The following is a 19,798-nucleotide window of genomic DNA, read 5'->3' on the forward strand; positions in this document are numbered from 1 at the left end:
ATACAGGCACAGGTCATAGATACCAACCGTGTCATGCTAGCATACAGGCACAGGTCATAGATACCAACCATGTCATGCTAGCATACAGGTCATAGATACCAACCGTGTCATGCTAGCATACAGGCACTGGTCATAGATACCAACCGTGTCATGCTATACAGGCACAGGTCATAGATACCAACCATGTCATGCTAGCATATAGGCACAGGTCATAGATACCAACCATGTCATGCTAGCATACAGGCACAGGTCATAGATACCAACCATGTCATGCTAGCATACAGGCACATGTCATAGATACCAACCGTGTCATGCTATACAGGCACAGGTCATAGATACCAACCATGTCATGCTAGCATACAGGCACAGGTCATAGATACCAACCATGTCATGCTAGCATACAGGCACAGGTCATAGATACCAACCATGTCATGCTAGCATACAGGCACAGGTCATAGATACCAACCATGTCATGCTAGCATACAGGCACAGGTCATAGATACCAACCATGTCATGCTAGCATACAGGCACAGGTCATAGATACCAACCTTGTCATGCTAGCATACAGGCACAGGTCATAGATACCAACCATGTCATGCTAGCATACAGGCACAGGTCATAGATACCAACCATGTCATGCTAGCATACAGGCACAGGTCATAGATACCAACCGTGTCATGCTAGCATACAGGCACAGGTCATAGATACCAACCGTGTCATTATACAGGCACAGGTCATAGATACCAACCATATCATGCTAGCATACAGGCACAGGTCATATCTTCATTGAGAACATGCTATATGCAACTATATGCATGTATGCCTGTATGACTCCTGTATGACGCGTCACCGTATCCGCTAGACCGGAGGCATAACAGGACATTAGCAAGAAAACCCATAAAAAGCTAACACCTCTCACACCTCTCACACCGATCCCACCTATCACACCTATCACACCTCTCACACCGATCCCACCTATCACACCTCTCACACCTATCACACCTCTCACACCTCTCACACCGATCCCACCTATCACACCTATCACACCTCTCACACCTATCACACCTCTCACACCTATCACTCCTCTCACACCTATCACACATATCACACCTATCACACCTCTCACACCTATCACACCTCTCACACCTATCACACCTCTCACACCTCTCACACCTATCACACCTCTCACACCTATCACACCTATCACACCTATCACACCTCTCACACCTATCACACCTCTCACACCTCTCACACCTATCACACCTATCACACCTATCACACCTCTCACACCTATCACACCTCTCACACCTCTCACACCGATCCCACCTATCACACCTATCACACCTATCACACCTATCACACCTATCACTCCTCTCACACATATCACACCTCTCACACCTATCACACCTCTCAAACCTATCACACCTCTCACACCTATCACACCTATCACACCTATCACTCCTCTCACACCTCTCACACCTATCACACCTATCACACCTATCACACCTCTCACACCTATCACTCCTCTCACACCTATCACACCTCTCACACCTATCACACCTCTCACACCTATCACACCTCTCACACCTCTCACACCTATCACACCTCTCACACCTATCACACCTCTCACACCTATCACACCTCTCACACCTATCACACCGATCCCACCTATCACACCTATCACACCTATCACTCCTCTCACACCTATCACACCTCTCACACCTATCACACCTCTCACACCTCTCACACCTATCACACCTCTCACACCTATCACACCTCTCACACCTCTCACACCTATCACACCTCTCACACCTCTCACACCTATCACACCTCTCACACCTATCACACCTATCACACCTATCACACCTCTCACACATATCACACCTCTCACACCTATCACACCTCTCACACCTATCACACCGATCCCACCTATCACACCTATCACACCTATCACTCCTCTCACACCTATCACACCTCTCACACCTATCACACCTCTCACACCTATCACACCTCTCACACCTCTCACACCTATCACACCTCTCACACCTATCACACCTCTCACACCTCTCACACCTATCACACCTCTCACACCTATCACACCTCTCACACCTATCACACCTCTCACACCTATCACACCTATCACACCTCTCACACATATCACACCTCTCACACCTATCACACCTCTCACACCGATCCCACCTATCCCACCTATCACACCTATCACACCTCTCACACCTATCACACCTCTCACTCCTCTCACACCTATCACACCTCTCACACCTATCACACCTATTACACCTATCACACCTATCACACCTCTCACACCTATCACTCCTCTCACACCTATCACACCTATCACACCTATCACACCTCTCACACCTATCACTCCTCTCACACCTATCACACCTCTCACACCTCTCACACCTCTCACACCTCTCACACCTATCACACCTCTCACACCTATCACACCCATCACACCTCTCACACCTATCACACCTATCACACCTCTCACACCTCTCACACCCATCACACCTCACACACCAATCCCACCTATCACACCTCTCACACCTATCACACCTATCACACCTCTATACCCATTCTGCAATCTGTTAATAAAGTTGTACTTAAGTTATGCTTTTACATTATACTTACTTAATAAGTGAATAGTTCCAAGTCAATCAAAAACTATGAGTTTTATTTACTCAAAACATAATGCGGTTTACAGTCTGTATCTACTTAATTATCTTAAGTTGTACTTAAGTTATGCTTTTACATTATACATACTTAATAAGTGAATAATTCCAAGTCAATCAAAAACTATGAGTTTTATTTACTCAAAACATAATGCGGTTTACAGTCTGTATCTACTTAATTATCTTAAGTTGTACTTAAGTTATGCTTTTACATTATACTTACTTAATAAGTGAATAGTTCCAAGTCAATCAAAAACTATGAGTTTTATTTACTCAAAACATAAGAACATGTCACACGAACTCAAGACATTCAAGTTAGTAGAACTTTCATAGAATATTGAGTATACCCTACTCAAACTAATTGCGGGTTTACAGTGTGGTAAACAAGAATACCCTGAAGACTCTAGCAGGAGCACTCATTCAAGGGTACTACGACTATGCTTGCACCTCATGGTACCAAAGCACCTCAAAGGCGCTAAAAACAAAATTACAAACATCTCAAAACAAACTGGTCAGACTACTGCTTGACCTTACTCCTAGAACCCACCTCACCCCTGCCCACTTTGACAACCTAGGATGGCTTAGAGTAGACGACAGAGTACAGCAACTTGCAATGGGCCTGGTCTACAAGATACACTACACGACCAAGGTACCCATGTACATGTCAAAATACTTCCCAAAGGTCAGTGAATACCACAATCACAACACCAGAGGGAGCTCCACAAATCATGTTAAACCCAGATTCGGCTCAAACAAGGGACTAAACACGTTTCGCAATTATGCCACATCAATGTGGAACGCCCTACCCACAGCTGTAAAGGAATGTGAATCACTACCCACTTTCAAAAACACTCTCAAAAAACACCTAAGGGAGACTGCAACTCGAAACTGGCCCCTGTAAATGTCCGAACACAACCCCCTCCAATGTACAGTAAATTACCAAGTATGGTCTTGTCAATAATCCAATGTACAGTTTTGTTTGTACAGTTGTACAGTGTCCCCCACCCACCCCTCCTACCCAACCCCCCCCCCCCCCCCCCCACCCACCCAACCACCTCCAATGTACAGTCCCCCCCTACCCCCACCTACCCAATCCAATGTACAGTTTCTACGTCAAATGTATATACTCTTTTTTTCTGGACTCTTTTTGTATCACAAACAGTACTGTAATTGCAAATCTGGTATGTCATAAATGTATAGATGTAGCAGTACTGTCTATCTGTATGTCATGTTATGATGAATTGAAAATGGGGGACCCTGATGTAAACAAGACGAAAGTCTTTCTCTGGTCTGCATCCCCTTAACAATTGTATGTATTGAGCTTGATTGATTGATTGATTGATTGATTGAAAATTTTATTAACAGATTGCAGAATGGGTACAGTACAGCTCAATGCATACAATTGTTAAGGGGATGCAGACCAGAGAAAGACTTTCGTCTTGTTTACATCAGGGTCCCCCATTTTCAATTCATCATAACATATATGACATACAGCTGTGTGTGTCACTGGAATTTCCCCAAGGGGATCAATAAAGGAATATCTTATCTTATCTTATACATGACATACAGATAGACAGTACTGCTACATCTATACATTTATGACATACCAGATTTGCAAATACAGTACTGTTTGTGATACGAAAAGAGTCCAGAAAAGAGAGTATATACATTTGACAAAGAAACTGTACATTGGAGGAGGTTGGGGGGGTGGGGGGTTTGGTAGGAGGGGTGGGCGGGTGGGGGACACTGTACAACTGAACAAGCAAAACTGTACATTGGAATATTGACAAGACCATACTTGGTCATTTACTGTACATTGGGGGGGGGGGGGGGGGGTTGTGTTAGGTGTGAGCTGTGAGAACTGGGGTCTGGAGCACAGCTGTACTGTACTGTACCCATTCTGCAATCTGTTAATAAACTTTTCAATCAATCAATCAATCAATGAATGTATGTCATATTATGTTACGATGAATTGAAAATGGGGGACCCTGATGTAAACAAGACGAAAGTCTTTCTCTGGTCTGCATCCCCTTAACAATTGTATGTATTGAGCTGTACTGTACTGTACCCATTCTGCAATCTGTTAATAAAGTTTTCAATCAATCAATTCAATCAATCAAAACTAAATCGGCAGCGAAAAAGCCCATTTTAAAGCACCTATTCCGTATGGACATGCGCAGAGTGCCCATGGAGTCTGGACGACGCGAGATGACGCTCGAATGAATGTGGACTGTTCTATCAGAGGGGGGAGCTTCGGTGGCCAGTGTCCTTTCAGCCGAACAGGATAATGAAAAAATGATCCCACTAAATGGCCAGACGCGTCTTATGGCGACATCTACAATTACCTCATTGAGTCTCCAGGTAGACTAATGTTTATATTTAAGTGCAGCGGTCTGTAGCCACTTACATGACCATCGAAGCTCCCCCCTCTGATGGAACAGTCCACATTCATTCGAGCGTCATCTCGCGTCGTCCAGACTCCATGGGCACTCTGCGCATGTCCATGCGGAATAGGTGCTTTAAAATGGGCTTTTTCTCTGCCGATTTAGTTCTGATCGATTAGTTATGGGTCACGCCGTGTTCAGTAGAGTCAGGCGCATAAACGTCTATTCGATCATGTCTCTAGCACCCCCACAGCCGTATCGGCAACCACTTACATCACGCCTCCGATGTGTAGTTTTATGAAAGTTGTCATTACATACCTAATCCACTAGTTGACAGTAATGCAACATGTTCGACGTCAAAGGCCACATTATTTCCAAAAGAAGAAGAAGATGAGTTCTGCAGACACACCTTCCACTTTTGGCATCTAATGCGAATGGCGCTAGCAAATTGCTAGCGTGTCGAAACAGTTATGTGTTAGCATAGCAAGTTAAGCAAAGTTCATATAGAAAACATGCCAAGGGTTCCCGTGGAACTTGAACAGGAAACGCTGGCCGAGGTGAGAGAATAAACGCTCAGTTGATGCTACAGTGGGCTAGCTGGCTGAGCTTCAAAACAACTGTCAAATAAAAGTTGAGCTATAACGTTAACTGCTAACGTTAGACTGTCGTGCCTGTGATGATATAACTGTCAGCTAAACCGCCAACGACACACGAGACAGCGTTGAGTTAATTGGCTAAGTTTACTTAACTCAGGAACTTCCGTTAAAAAGTCAGATTAATAATGTTATGTTGAACGTTAACTGTTAGCTAACAAGCTAATGACACTCATTGCATTAGAATCTAGCTAGTGTAATGACAAGCCGGACGTTAATGTTAAAGCATCTTCTTGTCTCTCAAGTGCAAGTACAACTTCCCGGATGAAACACTTAATGATACAAGGAATGTCAGGGCAACCTACCGAGATCTGCGCATGTACGTGGACTACTACTGTAAGTTGACATCTTTGTATTAACCCTCGTAATAATGTCTTAAATCTTCCAAATTAGCTCATGACATGAGCCTCCTGTACAGTATAGTGCTTCTGCCCCCTCGTTGTGCCCTGCCCGTCTCTCTCTGACTAAAAATGTCAAATGAACATCTGTGAGAAAGGACTTGTTGGTTTTTTGTTTTTCTTGACCATTGCTTGACCACACACACACACACACACTTGTGTGTGCACATTAATGATTTAAAAAATAACTGTTACACTTTCACGGCAACCTGGTGATACTTCACACAATGAAGGAGAACCGAGCCCTCAGCTCGGAACTAGGCAAAATCTGCATATGGCTCGCCGACAACAAACTATCATTACACATGGGCAAAACAGAGTCCATTCTCTTCGGTTCAAATAACAAACTCAGCAAGACCGACGGCTTCTCGGTTACAGTGGGTGACAATATTATCACAAGGAAAGATGAAATTACCTACCTGGGTTCCATCCTAGAGGCTAATCTTTCCTGTGACAAAATGGCATCCAATGTAATAAAAAAAGTCAACCAACGAACGCGTTTCTTGTACCGGATCTCCTCTCTGGTAAACAAGAATACCCTGAAGACTCTAGCAGGAGCACTCATTCAAGGGTACTACGACTATGCTTGCACCTCATGGTACCAAAGCACCTCAAAGGCACTAAAAAACAAATTACAAACATCTCAAAACAAACTGGTCAGACTACTACTTGACCTGAACCCCAGAACCCACCTCACCCCTGCACACTTTGACAACCTAGGATGGCTTAGAGTAGACGACAGAGTACAGCAACTTGCAATGGGCCTGGTCTACAAGATACACTACGCGACCAAGGTACCCATGTACATGTCAAAATACTTCCCAAAGGTCAGTGAATACCACAATCACAACACCAGAGGGAGCTCCACAAATCATGTAAAACCCAGATTCGGCTCAAACAAGGGACTAAACACGTTTCGCAATTATGCCACATCAATGTGGAACGCCCTGCCTAAAGCTGTAAAGGAATGTGAATCACTACCCACTTTCAAAAACACTCTCAAAAAACACCTACGTGAGACTGCAATTCGAAACTGGCCCCTACAAATGTCCTAACCTAGTTGTACAGTAAATGACCAAGTAAGGCTTTGTCAATATTCCAATGTACAGTGTAAAATGTGTGTGTGTCCCCTACCCAACCCCCCCACCTCCAATGTACAGCCCTCACCCAACCCACCCAACCCCACCCCACCCCACCCAACCAACCTCCTCCAATGTACAGTTTCTACGCCAAATGTATATACACTCCTTTTCTGGACACTTTTGTATCACAAACAGTACTGTATTTGCAAATCTGATATGTCATAAATGTATAGATGTAGCAGTACTGTCTATCTGTATGTCATGTATGTCATATATGTTATGATGAATTGAAAATGGGGGACCCTGATGTAAACAAGACGAAAGTCTTTCTCTGGTCTGCATCCCCTTAACAATTGTATGTATTGAGCTGTACTGTACTGTACCCATTCTGCAATCTGTTAATAAACTTTTCAATCAATCAATCAAACGATATCAAATGTCAATAAATAGCACTTCACACAATGAAGGAAACTTTATCACACATCAATAAATACCACTTCAAGAACTGTATACAAAGAGATATCAAACTTCTCACAATGAAGTAAACAAATATCACACCACTTGGTGATTCAACTTTATCAAACATTGGCACACATGTGCATAACCACGGCATCCATATAATAATGGCACACTAGGCCTGCCCGTATTCACGTCTGAGAGAGGTACCTGATACATGGGTTGGTGTTATGGTGGGGGGGGGGGGGGAAACGGACACACAAATAAACAAACAAACGTAGATAAAGAAAACTAATCCGCCCCAAGGGCAAGACCCACCTCACCCCTGCCCACTTTGACAACCTAGGATGGCTTAGAGTAGACGACAGAGTACAGCAACTTGCAATGGGCCTGGTCTACAAGATACACTATACGACTAAGGTACCCATGTACATGTCAAAATACTTCCCATAGGTCAGTGAATACCACAACCACTACACCAGAGGAAGCTCAACAAATCATGTTAAACCCAGATTCGGCTCAAACAAGGGACTAAATACGTTTAGCAATTATGCCACATCAATGTGGAACGCCCTACCCAAAGCTGTAAAGGAATGTGAATCCCTACCCACATTCAAAACCGCTCTTAAAGAGCACCTACGGGAGGCTGCAATTCTAAACTGGCCACCGTAAATGCCCAAAACCCCCACCACCTCCTAATAGACAGTCTCCTCCCCACCGCATGTATATATTCCCTCCCCGCCGTATGTATATCTCTCTCCCACCCCCTCCTAATGTACAGTCCCCTCCCCATCATATGTATATACTCTGTCAGGATCTAGGGGTAACAGTACTGTATATTTGAATACCGTTTATATCACAAATGTATCAGTACTAAATACCTATATGTCCCTATGCCATAAATGTCATGTATGTTGTGTATGTCATAAATGTCTATATGAATTGAAAATGGGGGACCCTGATGGAAACAAGACAAACGTCTTTCTCAGGTCTGCATCCCCTTAACAATTGTGTGTATTGAGCCGTACTGTATTGTACCCATTCTGCAATCTGTTAAATAAAGTTTTCATTCATTCACCCAATTATTTTTGCCCGTCTACCGGCCCACTGGCCCGGGCGGATTAGACATAATTATAACTACCAAACAATAACTAAAACGTGTTTCACGACAAGAGCAGCTGGACCACTGGTGCTCTGCCGGGAAACAAACACAACAGTATTAAAACACTTTATTATTAAAACAATAATACACATAATTATTAGACCACATTACATGCTAAAACAAAGTGCTACATTAAAATGCCTGGTCCGTCGGTCCTATTATCCTACCGACTACCTTCAATCCCGCTGGGAACCAGGCAAGTGATCTGGAACAAACACTCCACGTCACACATATTGCCCAGCACATATTAAAACCCGCTATTCCTAAATCATAATACTACCAATGCCTACCTTAGTGCACACACCACTGATGATTAACGGGGCTACCGTGGACAGGGTGAGCAGCTTTAAGTACCTGGGGGTCCACATCTCAGAGGACCTGACATGGTCAACACACATAGACACAGTAGTAAAGAAGGCGAAACAGCGCCTCTACCACCTGAGACAGTTAAGGAAGTTCAGAGTATCGGGGAAGATACTCCAGTCCTTCTACTCAGGAGCTGTAGAGAGCATCCTGACCGGAAACATCACTGCCTGGTATGGAAACAGCACGGCACAGGGCAAGAAGGCCCTACAGAGAGTGGTGCGCTCAGCCGAGCGTACCACAGGTATTGCACTACCCCCCCTGCAGGTTCTATACAACAAGAGGTGCAAATCCAGAGCCTGCAGGATAATGAAAGACCCTCACCACCCCAATAACAGCCTGTTTCAGCTGCTGAGGTCAGGCAGACGCCTGCGAACCCCAGCTACTAGGACAGAGCGGCTTAGGCTCAGCTTCTTCCCCCAGGCCATCCGAGCCATGAACAAGGAACATTGAGTGCTCAGATTGAACATTGAACTATCCACACACAAGCACACATGAACACACACACGACACGCACGCTGTGCACGCTCACACACGAGCAGCCACTTAACACTTTAACATGAGCGGGCACACACTCATGTCGCACACACGCACACTTATGGCCAAAGGAAAGGACACTTTAAATTAGAATAACAGGAACAGTGTATTGCACTACCAAAGCTAACTAGCATGTCCCATATGCTCTGTAAATAACTATGTACAGATACCGAGATGTCACTCCATGTTACCTGTTACCTGTTTACTGCACAATGTTGTTTTTTCATTTTTTGATTCTATTATATGTTGTACCACTGTATTGCACATCGTTGCGGGCAAGACCACCCGCATTTCATTGTATACCTGTATGCCGTGACAATTAAAACTCTTGACTTGACTTGTAATGCTTGTTCCTGCATCCCGGAGTGCGGAGTGAGTTGTGCACCTACCTCACTGCACCGGCCGCAACAAACAATTCCAACTAACGTTCCTCCCGCAGGTAGCTCCCTATAACGGAACCTGACTCATTGAGGCCCCTCCTCCTTTCTCATTAATGCCACCCGCCACATAACTATATATTATTGTTACCATTTGTCTTATCACAGACTGGTATATTTCAAAGTTTAGTAAGGAGCAGTTTTTGAATCCTTTAAAAAAATATATATGGCAACACATAATCACCCCATTGTCCTCTGGGGCCAAAATGACCCTGCCTGGTTTGACTGTTATTTAAAGCATAACAGTAACACATTCAGCGCCGACCCCGAGTATAGTCGCGTTAACTCGCCTTCGCTTGAGCACCAATCACAAGTATAGTCGGGTTTTAATCGTTATTTCTTTTATTAGTGATATTCATTCATTTTCATCCATCCAACCTGATGTTATCGTTGGGAATGAGTCTGAGCTTGCAAAAGGGCAAATACCATGACATCGTCTCCCGGATGGTATTGCACATCATTGGATTGGATTGGCTTGGCTGAAACTCCGGTCCAGGTTTTGCTTCTCGGGCATGCAGTATCGTTACAACACTAAGCACATTTCCCATAATGTTGGCATGTTCCTTTAACAGTTAGCCTAATGAGAGACCCTCCTCCCCATGCACTTCTGGACATTGTGGCAAATGAGTAAAGTCAATATTATAGGAATAGCTGTTGAAATCCAACAGAGTTTGGGATGAACTTATTTTTTTTTTATTGATATTTTTCTCTAATTTTTTCCATTTTTCTCCTATCCCAATGTTCGTCGTTATGCCAATTCCCAATCCCCTTCCTCGTCGTTGAGCACCTACCCCCTACAGTCGGTCTGGGAGAGTGGAGGCTATCACATGCTTCCTCCGACACATGTGTAGCCAATCAACCGCTTCTTTTCACCTGGCAGCGTGGACTCTCACTGGGAGAGTGTAACGTGTGGAAGGATCACACTACCTCCCCCAGGTCTTTCCCTCGCTGTGCAGGCGCCCCAACCGAACTGTAGGAGTAGCTGTTTACAACGACCAGGACCCACCCTCACCGGGTTTCCCACCCTCTAACACTGCCAATTGTGTTAGTATGGACGGTCGGCCAACCCGGAAGCACCACAGCTGGATTCGATCCAGCTGTCTCTGTGGTGGTGGGCAGACACTTAGTCCGCTGCGCAACCCGGCCACGGGGACGAACTTATTAATGATTTGACTCAGCAGTTTTGCAAAGTGGTGGTTTTGGTCCGAGATCTGCAAGTGAGGCTGGTAGTCTTTCACAGATGGGTTTTTAACTTCGATTAGAGTATCTGTTCAAATTAAAGTAAACCCTATTACTCACTCAATGAAAGCGCGTTTCCTGGTTAACAGAGCTTTTCAGGTGATGCATGAAATCACTGCGCCCGGGCAGCAATGGTTTGGCAAAAATAATTTCAGAGTATATATATGCTTAGAAAAACGAAAATGTCTAATAAATCTTTTTTTCTCCACGTGGTAAATACACAGGAAAGTTTTGGAGTTGTATTTGGAGTGACTGTTGAGAACTAGGTTACACTGGCAAACCTACTTCCAGTGAATGACGCTAAACTAGGCTAACAGTGCGGCTGTTCGCTAAGCCTAATGCATGCACAAAGAAGAAAAGGGTATGCATCTGCTTGTCTAACTCCAGGGTAGATGGCAAATAATCAAATTTCCCAAAAAGTTGGCGTGTTCCTTTTTAACACTTCCAGTCTCAAAACATGGTTGAATGCCAGCACCCACTTCAATGATATATAGCGTTGTGAACGCATAAACTATGTGTCTAATCTGGCCGTCGCTTATCATTGACTTGTTTGCAGTCAACATTGTCGAAAAGGATTGTTTTTTAATCGGTTCATTTCCGTTTTATACCATTTTTGAAAAACCCTCGTTTTCTTGAAAGTTTCAGGAAAATATAAAGATTCTGTGATAAACGGCCTTTACTGGAATATTCTGGAATACACAAAACGTTGACATTTTTCGGCCTATTTATGAATAGTTTTCAAATAAACGCTAGTTTATCGATAGTATATGTGTACTTATGCACGCTAGAGAAGCGAGCTGAAAAATCTATTCTCATTTCCTGATCAGCGCACACACACACACACACACACACACACACACACATAGGGCACACGCTGATATCTCTGTGAAAACAGATCCGATTATCCTAAGACTGGTAAAATAGATTCCTTACCTCAGATCAGATGTTCTCCAAAAAGATTATTCCAATTCCTGATCGCCATTCCAAATATCGATTGCGTTTATTGATTCAGCGCTGTGTACTGGAAATACAGATTCCACGCTGTTCTGAGGGTCGGCGAAGACTTGGATCTCTTCGGATGGCTTGCCGGATAAGTAAAATGAGGAAACTCGACCCCCCCCCCCCATCAGTCTAATCCAATTGGGTGCAGTACAACAGGGAGAGACGATGGGGGGCGGTATTTTCCCAATGGAGCTCAGAGAGAGGTTGCAGCACTAACGTGAGACTAGATTGATGAAATATGAATTCAAATTGCTAATAAAAAAAAAGACGAACAAACGCTATGCCGTCGCTGGCATTCAGCGGTCGGCATGAACTAACGACATATAGCGCCGTTGGCACTCAAAGTGTTAAAGAACTGATCACCCCTCAATCCTCCTCATGACACCTCCGCTCCAGCCAGGAAAACCTCCTCCAGCGCCCGAGGACCAAACTCTGCACCATGGGAGATTGGGCTTTCTGCTCATCCACTCCCAGTCTGTGGAATGCTCTCCCTGATCATCTGAGAGCACCACAGACCATGGATGCTTTTAAAAAGGGCCTCAAAACACATCTTTTTAATAGAGCCTTTTGTTGACTTTTCTCTAGTTTTAGCCCCACACATTTGATGTTCTTTTACTCTTTTACTAGTTTTAGCCCTTATTTTATGTTCTTTTAAAATTATATCAAATTACAATAATTTTTTCTCCAAAGGCCAACCTTCATGTTGTATTTTTGTTCAATCAACAATGTGGACTAGGCCAACGGTGACTTTCATGAAGAAGGAAAAAAAATGTATTGAAATTGACCCAGTTTTAGCGTTTTTATCAAACATTTTGTCTGCCCAACACAATCACCACGCACGTGGATATTTTAATCAATGGTTCATAACGTGCGCGTGTAATCGAAATGATGTCGTCACAACAGGTGCAGGGCACCAGGCGGCTCACCAGGGGGCTCTGAGAGTCACACACAGCTAGTGGCAGGCACTGCAGGCAGAGAGCCTTGCTACTACTAGCCGAATGAAAATGTATCCGTTTCACCTAACAACACTATTGCTCCGTGATCATAGCCATCCATCTCTAAAGCTAACCACTATTTGTAAAAGCCACAACCACGTTACCATATTTGTAATAATGTAAATCATTGTGTCGTTGTACATATTGTGTATACACCGTTAGAAGCTAACATAGCTTAGCTTGGTAGCTATTGTGCTAACAACATATCCCGACGTCCGGCTCGCTGGCCGGCATGAACGCCCGACACAAAATGGTTCTCTCCTCTCTGTACACCCCCGTCCCCACGGGTACCCTGCCGGGGAGCCCATGGACGCGACAACGGCGGCAGCCGTAGGGTGCTCGAGCCCGCCGTAACGCTAGTGGTACACGATAGCTATGAGCTAACTAACGCTACAGGCTCAAACACCCTACGGCCGCCGCTGTTGTCGCGTCCACAAGCTCCCCGGCAGGACACCCGCGAGAACGGGGGCACACAAAGAGGAGAGAACCACCCCAAATCGAGCACTCATGCCGGCCGACAAGCCGGACGCCGCGGCACGTTGTTAGCACAATAGTAGCCCACTGTGATGCACCGAGTGGGCCACCATTGATCAACATGCAGCGACGTGTAGCTTGCATGATGCGTGTGCAGTGCTTTGCCACACAGGTCTGAGAGGAGGACCTGCACATGATTTTACTCGTTCCCCAAACTCCTCTACATGCCCCGATCTCAAATGGTTCACGACAGTAGACATAATGCTAACGTTAGCCAGCGCCATATATCGAGTAGTACTATGACCCGGACGGGCATAAGGCATACGTTTCCTGAAGTGACGTCACGGCCGTGCTAGCGTCTGATAAGCTTTTAGATTTGCTCGTGCATGTTATTCGTGCGTGGACCTTTTTAACCATTTCTGAGTGAAATTTCCGGTGTCAAATGAAAAAATAAATAAAATTAAATTAGATACCAATGATGTAAACTACCCATAATTGCAGAGTAGGGTTTAACCTGGAAGTTGGGCTTTAAACATATATTTTTTTAATTTGTTACAACTATTATAATATTTGGAAAGCGATGTCCATCCCTAGTATTACTCCGCTGATAATATTACTGTATGGTCATTTCCACCTGCATAAGAAAGTCCGTCATGTACAGTATGCTCTACTAAAAGGCGGCAGGTAAATGAGTATTATGGGGTAGAAAGGCTTTCTGAATGTTATCATGTCCTTTTCTGAGAAGAACTGATTTTCAGATTGAATGTTGGTTTTATTATTTCTGAAAGGTTTTTGTTATGCTGGTATATTTTTGGACAGATACAAAATGCCAAAACAAAGCATTTGAATTCATTCTATCTGGATTCTGGTATTGATTGCCATGGCAGCAATATAAGCTTACTAGTGTGGGCTATTGGGCTAATACCTGGCTAGGTCAGTCCTACTATTATGGGATATTGGGCTACCACCAACCCTTCGATCATTGGACGACCCGCTCAGCTTACCACCACCGGTATGACTGTGTATGAACGAATAATGGACTCTGTAAGCGCTCTGGGGTCACTGGGGTGTCATGAAGAGCGCTATATAAATCCAATCCATTATTATTATTATTATTATTATTATTATTATTATTATTATTATTATTATTATTATTATTATTATTATTATTATTATTATTATTATTATTATTATTATTATTATTAATACCTGGCTAGGTCAGTCATACTATTATGGGATATTGGGCTAATACCAGGCTACTGTAGGTCAGTCCTACTATTATGGGCTATTGGGCTAATACCAGGCTAGGTCAGTCCTACTATTATGGAATATTGGGCTAATACCGGGGTAATACCAGGCTAAGTCAGTCCTACTATTATGGGATATTGGGCTAATACCAGGCTAGGTCAGTCCTATTATGGGCTATTGGGCTAATACCAGGCTAGGTCAGTCCTACTATTATGGGATATTGGGCTAATAATACCAGGCTAGGTCGGTCCTACTATTATGGGATATTGGGCTAATACCAGGCTAGGTCAGTGTCTTAAAAATGTTCCCCAAAACCACAATGATACAAAGAGCCATGTGTATCAGAAATCAAAACTTTGATAGCCTAATTGACTTGCTCCCTTTTTCACATGTAACGGGTGTTTGGTAAAAAGTAGAAAAGTTGATTATGCTCACGTCGCTCAATTATTGCTGTTCATTGACTCCAACCTAAGCCATGTTCAGAAAAACATGGATTACTGTGTCGGGGTTCTCTCTAGAACTCCTTGGAAACTCCCACAAACAATGGCGAAGTCGGAAAAAGTATTGTTGGTGTTATTTATTCGCCGCCCTCCCAAGGTGCAGAGATGACATTTATTTACAAAAAAGTGACACAAGCGAAATAACAAAACAAAAATACACTATACCATTACCTACAATATAAAATGAGTTTCACAATAATAAACAGAACTAACAAAACACTTACGGAACTTCACCATGTTACCTACTTCGTAACTCAGCGGCAGGTCACAATTGGATCAGGACGGTATTGGCTGATACCTGATTTCCTGAATAGAACACTTAACAGTATGCAGTGTCTCTCACAGGTTCTGTGGTAGCAGTGGTAAGACTGTGTACACAAATAAACCTATGCATGGGAAACACTGGTATATATGGCGTGTGCTGTAAATAGTTTATCTTTATAAATTAGTAGCATACTACTAATTCGGAGAGCACTGCTGTAACACTAAGTGGCTATTATATCAGAATTGTTTTGTGTGTACATTACAGGTTACCCAAACAAGGAGAAGAAGAAGCTAGTCTATTTGGCTGGTACTATTCCTGTTACTCTTGACAGTGAGTACTCTGGATGCAGACTGCATTTGTGTGTTTTTTTTTTATAGCACTTCACTTCAAAGCTAGCACTACTGTATGTGAAAATCCCAAAGTGCTATTGGTCACCTGAACGTGTCTACTTTCCTGCCAGCCAATCGTATACCCAGGATAGTGTAGGGAAGTTAACATGAAACCATGGCAAACCATGGCCCACTTCAAATCGCCTTTTAATCGGTTTCGTTCAACAAACCTGAGAATGCTGTCTACGCTACACAGAGTGGAGATGCCAGGATGGCTTACTGGATCCGACCCAACGGCCACAACCGTTGCACGGCTTGCCTCGGCATGGCCACGCCCTCCACCTCCTCAAGCTCCAACGTTGTTTGTTGTATTGGTTGTCCTTTTTATCGCTCTCTATTGTCGGTCAACTGACTGAGCTGCTACTGGATACCTGCATTTCCCCAAGGGGATTAATAAAGTATCTATCTCTATCTCCTCTATCTCTATCTCTATCTCTCTCTCTCTCTCTCTCTCTTCCCCCCCCCCCCCAGCCTTTTCTCCTGCCTGTGTGGTACATGAGTAGGTTTGGCAGGACATACTCCTCCATTGCTTCACTAGCTTTGAATCAATGTGCTAACGAAATATAACAATGGTTACGAATGTAACTCTAGCTATATGAATTAGTGCGCATCTTCAAAAACTGAAGCCACCGAAACCTATCCTTTGTGATTTGCTGTATGTACCAAAGACGATTGAGGTAAGGGGTATTATATAACCATGGGAGCATGATTTTATGTCACGCCATCCCGGGAATACGATTGGCTGGCTGAAAAGTAAACATAATGGTCAGGTGATATGGCCATATAACGAGTCATAATTTTTTTACAATCACTGTTTAGATGTGATGCACCTCTCTGACTGGCAATGTCATTAACACAATCACGGTTAGCCACTCAGAGGCATTGCACTTTGTGTAAGATGAGTTCACTTTGCATTTTATGACACCATGTCTATCTTTGCTTTCTAAGGAAATGCATACAATATCCCAATACGCATCTGGCTCCACGAGACTCACCCCGTCAGCCGGCCCAGGTGTTACGTCTGCCCTTCCGTTTCCATGGTGATCAACCCAGGATGTTCTAGTGTGGACGCGAGTGGCCACGTCTCTCTCGCCTACCTCGGCAACTGGAAAAGTGTAAGTAGTTTGTACACCGTTTTCCTCTGAAATAGAGGCCCGTCATGGAATGTTTGGAGAGTGGTTAGGAGCCGCCATGCTGGAAGACTTGACGACGAAACCAAAACTTTTTTCTGTAAAGTGTGGGGGGAAAGCTTGATATTACTAATCCAGTCAATTACTTTTCTATATGAATTACTTCTGATTTGATTATTGATAATTATTTCTAGGGCTGGGTATCGCCACTGATTTCCCAAAACGATTCGATTCCGATTCACAAGGTCTCGAATCGATTCGATTTCCGATCCGATTTAATGCTATAAATGGTTCAAGGAACCCTCAAACATGTTGCATTGTAAAAAATATCAATGTTTCAATGAATTGACTCTCAAGCAGTCAGGCACGCGGGAACTATAAAACGGCAGGGGGTGCTGGGGGGTCGCCAGATAATTTTTTTTTTTTTTTTTTTTTTTTTTTCGGTCAGGCCACTGAACTTAGAAGCAGGCCAGGCCAGTGTTTCTATTTGCACCAGCGCAATAGTTAGATAACCTAGGTGGGGAACAACCAGGAGATCACTGCAACTCACACAAGTTGGAGAACTATCTCTCTCTCTCTCTCTCTCTTGCTCTCACACACACACAAAGGGAGCCGCATGTGATTGGTGGAGGCGGGATCCTTACGAAAAACTGCTAATCATTGACACATGCTAGCCTGTAATAATCCCCCCCAGAAAAATGTACTTTGCATTTGATATATTGCAAATATATGCCATCACACACACTGGCATTTAAAGGGTTAGAATTATAAAATGAATATGTGGTGTTATGATCAGGGCTGAAGTTGAATAAAATATTGTATTTATCAATTACAAAAAACTGAAAATCCATAAAAATCTGTGTTGTTGCTAATCATACATATGCTAGCCTGTTTTTTAACAATAAGTTGTGATGCCATCACAAACACTGGCATTTAAAGGGTACAAATAAAAAAAAATGCCTGCACCAGAATGCAGGAAATTAAGTCTTTGTAACAAAAAAAATCCTGGTGGGGGACCCCCAGACCCCCTGCTTAAAAAGTGGCCTGACTGGGGCTATATTTCCTGGCCTGAATGATTTCCCCAGTCCGGCCCTGGTTAAAAGCCTCCAATGCTTATTAGTGTGTGTGCGTTTGAACGTTTGCATGTTTCAACCATACATTTCCATTTAAAATATTTTTTTTACCTCCTATAATAGTGGGGGTCGCGGCTCTCTGACACCGTTTTTTTTGGGTCACGGCCTGAAAATTTTGGGAACCCCTGGTCTAGCCTGTACCCCCCAGACATGTTGCTGGCCCCGTCAAAACAATATCCTATCAGCCTCTCCATGGGCAGGTCGAGGCGTAAAAGTATTTTATACACAAAAACAGCGTCTCGGCTGTTGTGTCTGGGCCGGGCATTGTAAAAACCCCAAAAGAAGTTCTGAGCTTCCAAGTTGTCATCGGCTAACTGTATATTACACGAGAATTGTTCTTTTCCAGTGAGTGACATCAGTGGTTCCGTCAGCGCTCAAGCCAAAGATTGGGCTTTTGGATGCTTTGCCTCTAATTTGTCGCTGAATATCATGGGCAAGCAGCTGTAAGATTTCGTTTTGGATGTTGTTGGACATCCAGTTGTCTCTCTTTTGGAGCCAATTCTTCAACTCGGGATCAGACTCGGTGCGCACTCTTTCCATCATGAGCTGCCATAACACCCCATCCCTATTTGCATCACCCCTCAGTGGAAGCCCCTGGCGCCCGAGGGGGGGTATAGGGGAACAGACTCAGTTAACTCTTCAATACCTGATGCTGATGCTGAGGCTGAACCTGTCGTCTCTGTCTCTCTCTGACATTTATCAGATTTAGTGGGACTGTCACTGGGACCGGCGGGACGTTTCGAAAATAAATCTGATATTTTTCTTTTCTGCGAGTGAGACATTCTGTGCTAGCAAAGTCTGACTACTAGCTCAAATCGACTGACTGCGCAAGCACTGTATCACAGTAGCTCAGTGGTTCGTGGCGCGTGGGAAGGGCGGGAGACGGGAGGTGAATACAATTAGTTGTTTCACCTGTCATTCAGTCAGTCTGTGACAGTCTGTCATCACTCGAAAATCTACTCGGTTTTACACGTATGATTGTGTACATACAGTAGTGTAATGAATGAATGAAAACTTTATTTAACAGATTGGAGAATGGCTACAATACAGTACGGCTCAATACACACAATATTAAAATGGTGACGTGCTTTGAGCAGGATAAACTTATAATATACAGTGTTACAGTTATACAGTTACAGTATATGTTTTACGTAGGTTCTCTGGTGTATTAACAATAACATTACAACTTGAGTGAGTGAGTCAACACGCCAACATTTTGGGAAATTAGCTTACCGTCTTCTCCAGAGAGAGACAAGAA

The 19,798-nt window shown here is 43.7% G+C and overlaps 1 protein-coding gene across 6 annotated transcripts in view; it reads left to right on the forward strand.

Moving 5' to 3' along the window:
- Positions 1-5,470: 5,470 nt before the first annotated feature.
- LOC311227026 (E3 ubiquitin-protein ligase RNF31) overlaps positions 5,471-19,798 on the forward strand; it is a 155,680-nt gene continuing 141,352 nt past the window's right edge. For 5 of the 6 annotated variants that reach the window (XM_084312528.1, XM_084312530.1, XM_084312533.1 and 2 more), the window contains exons 1-4: positions 5,471-5,634; positions 5,976-6,066; positions 16,153-16,218; positions 17,226-17,392. In XM_084312528.1, coding sequence (XP_084168654.1) covers positions 5,590-5,634; positions 5,976-6,066; positions 16,153-16,218; positions 17,226-17,392 — 369 coding nt within the window. In that variant the 5' untranslated portion in view covers positions 5,471-5,589. The remainder of the gene's footprint in view (positions 5,635-5,975; positions 6,067-16,152; positions 16,219-17,225; positions 17,393-19,798) is intronic. The other variant, XM_084312532.1, reaches the window with a different exon arrangement.

The sequence above is a fragment of the Notolepis coatsorum genome, assembly GCF_963971535.1.
Source record: "Notolepis coatsorum genome assembly, chromosome: 4".
In the NCBI taxonomy this organism is placed as follows: Eukaryota; Metazoa; Chordata; class Actinopteri; order Aulopiformes; family Paralepididae; genus Notolepis; species Notolepis coatsorum.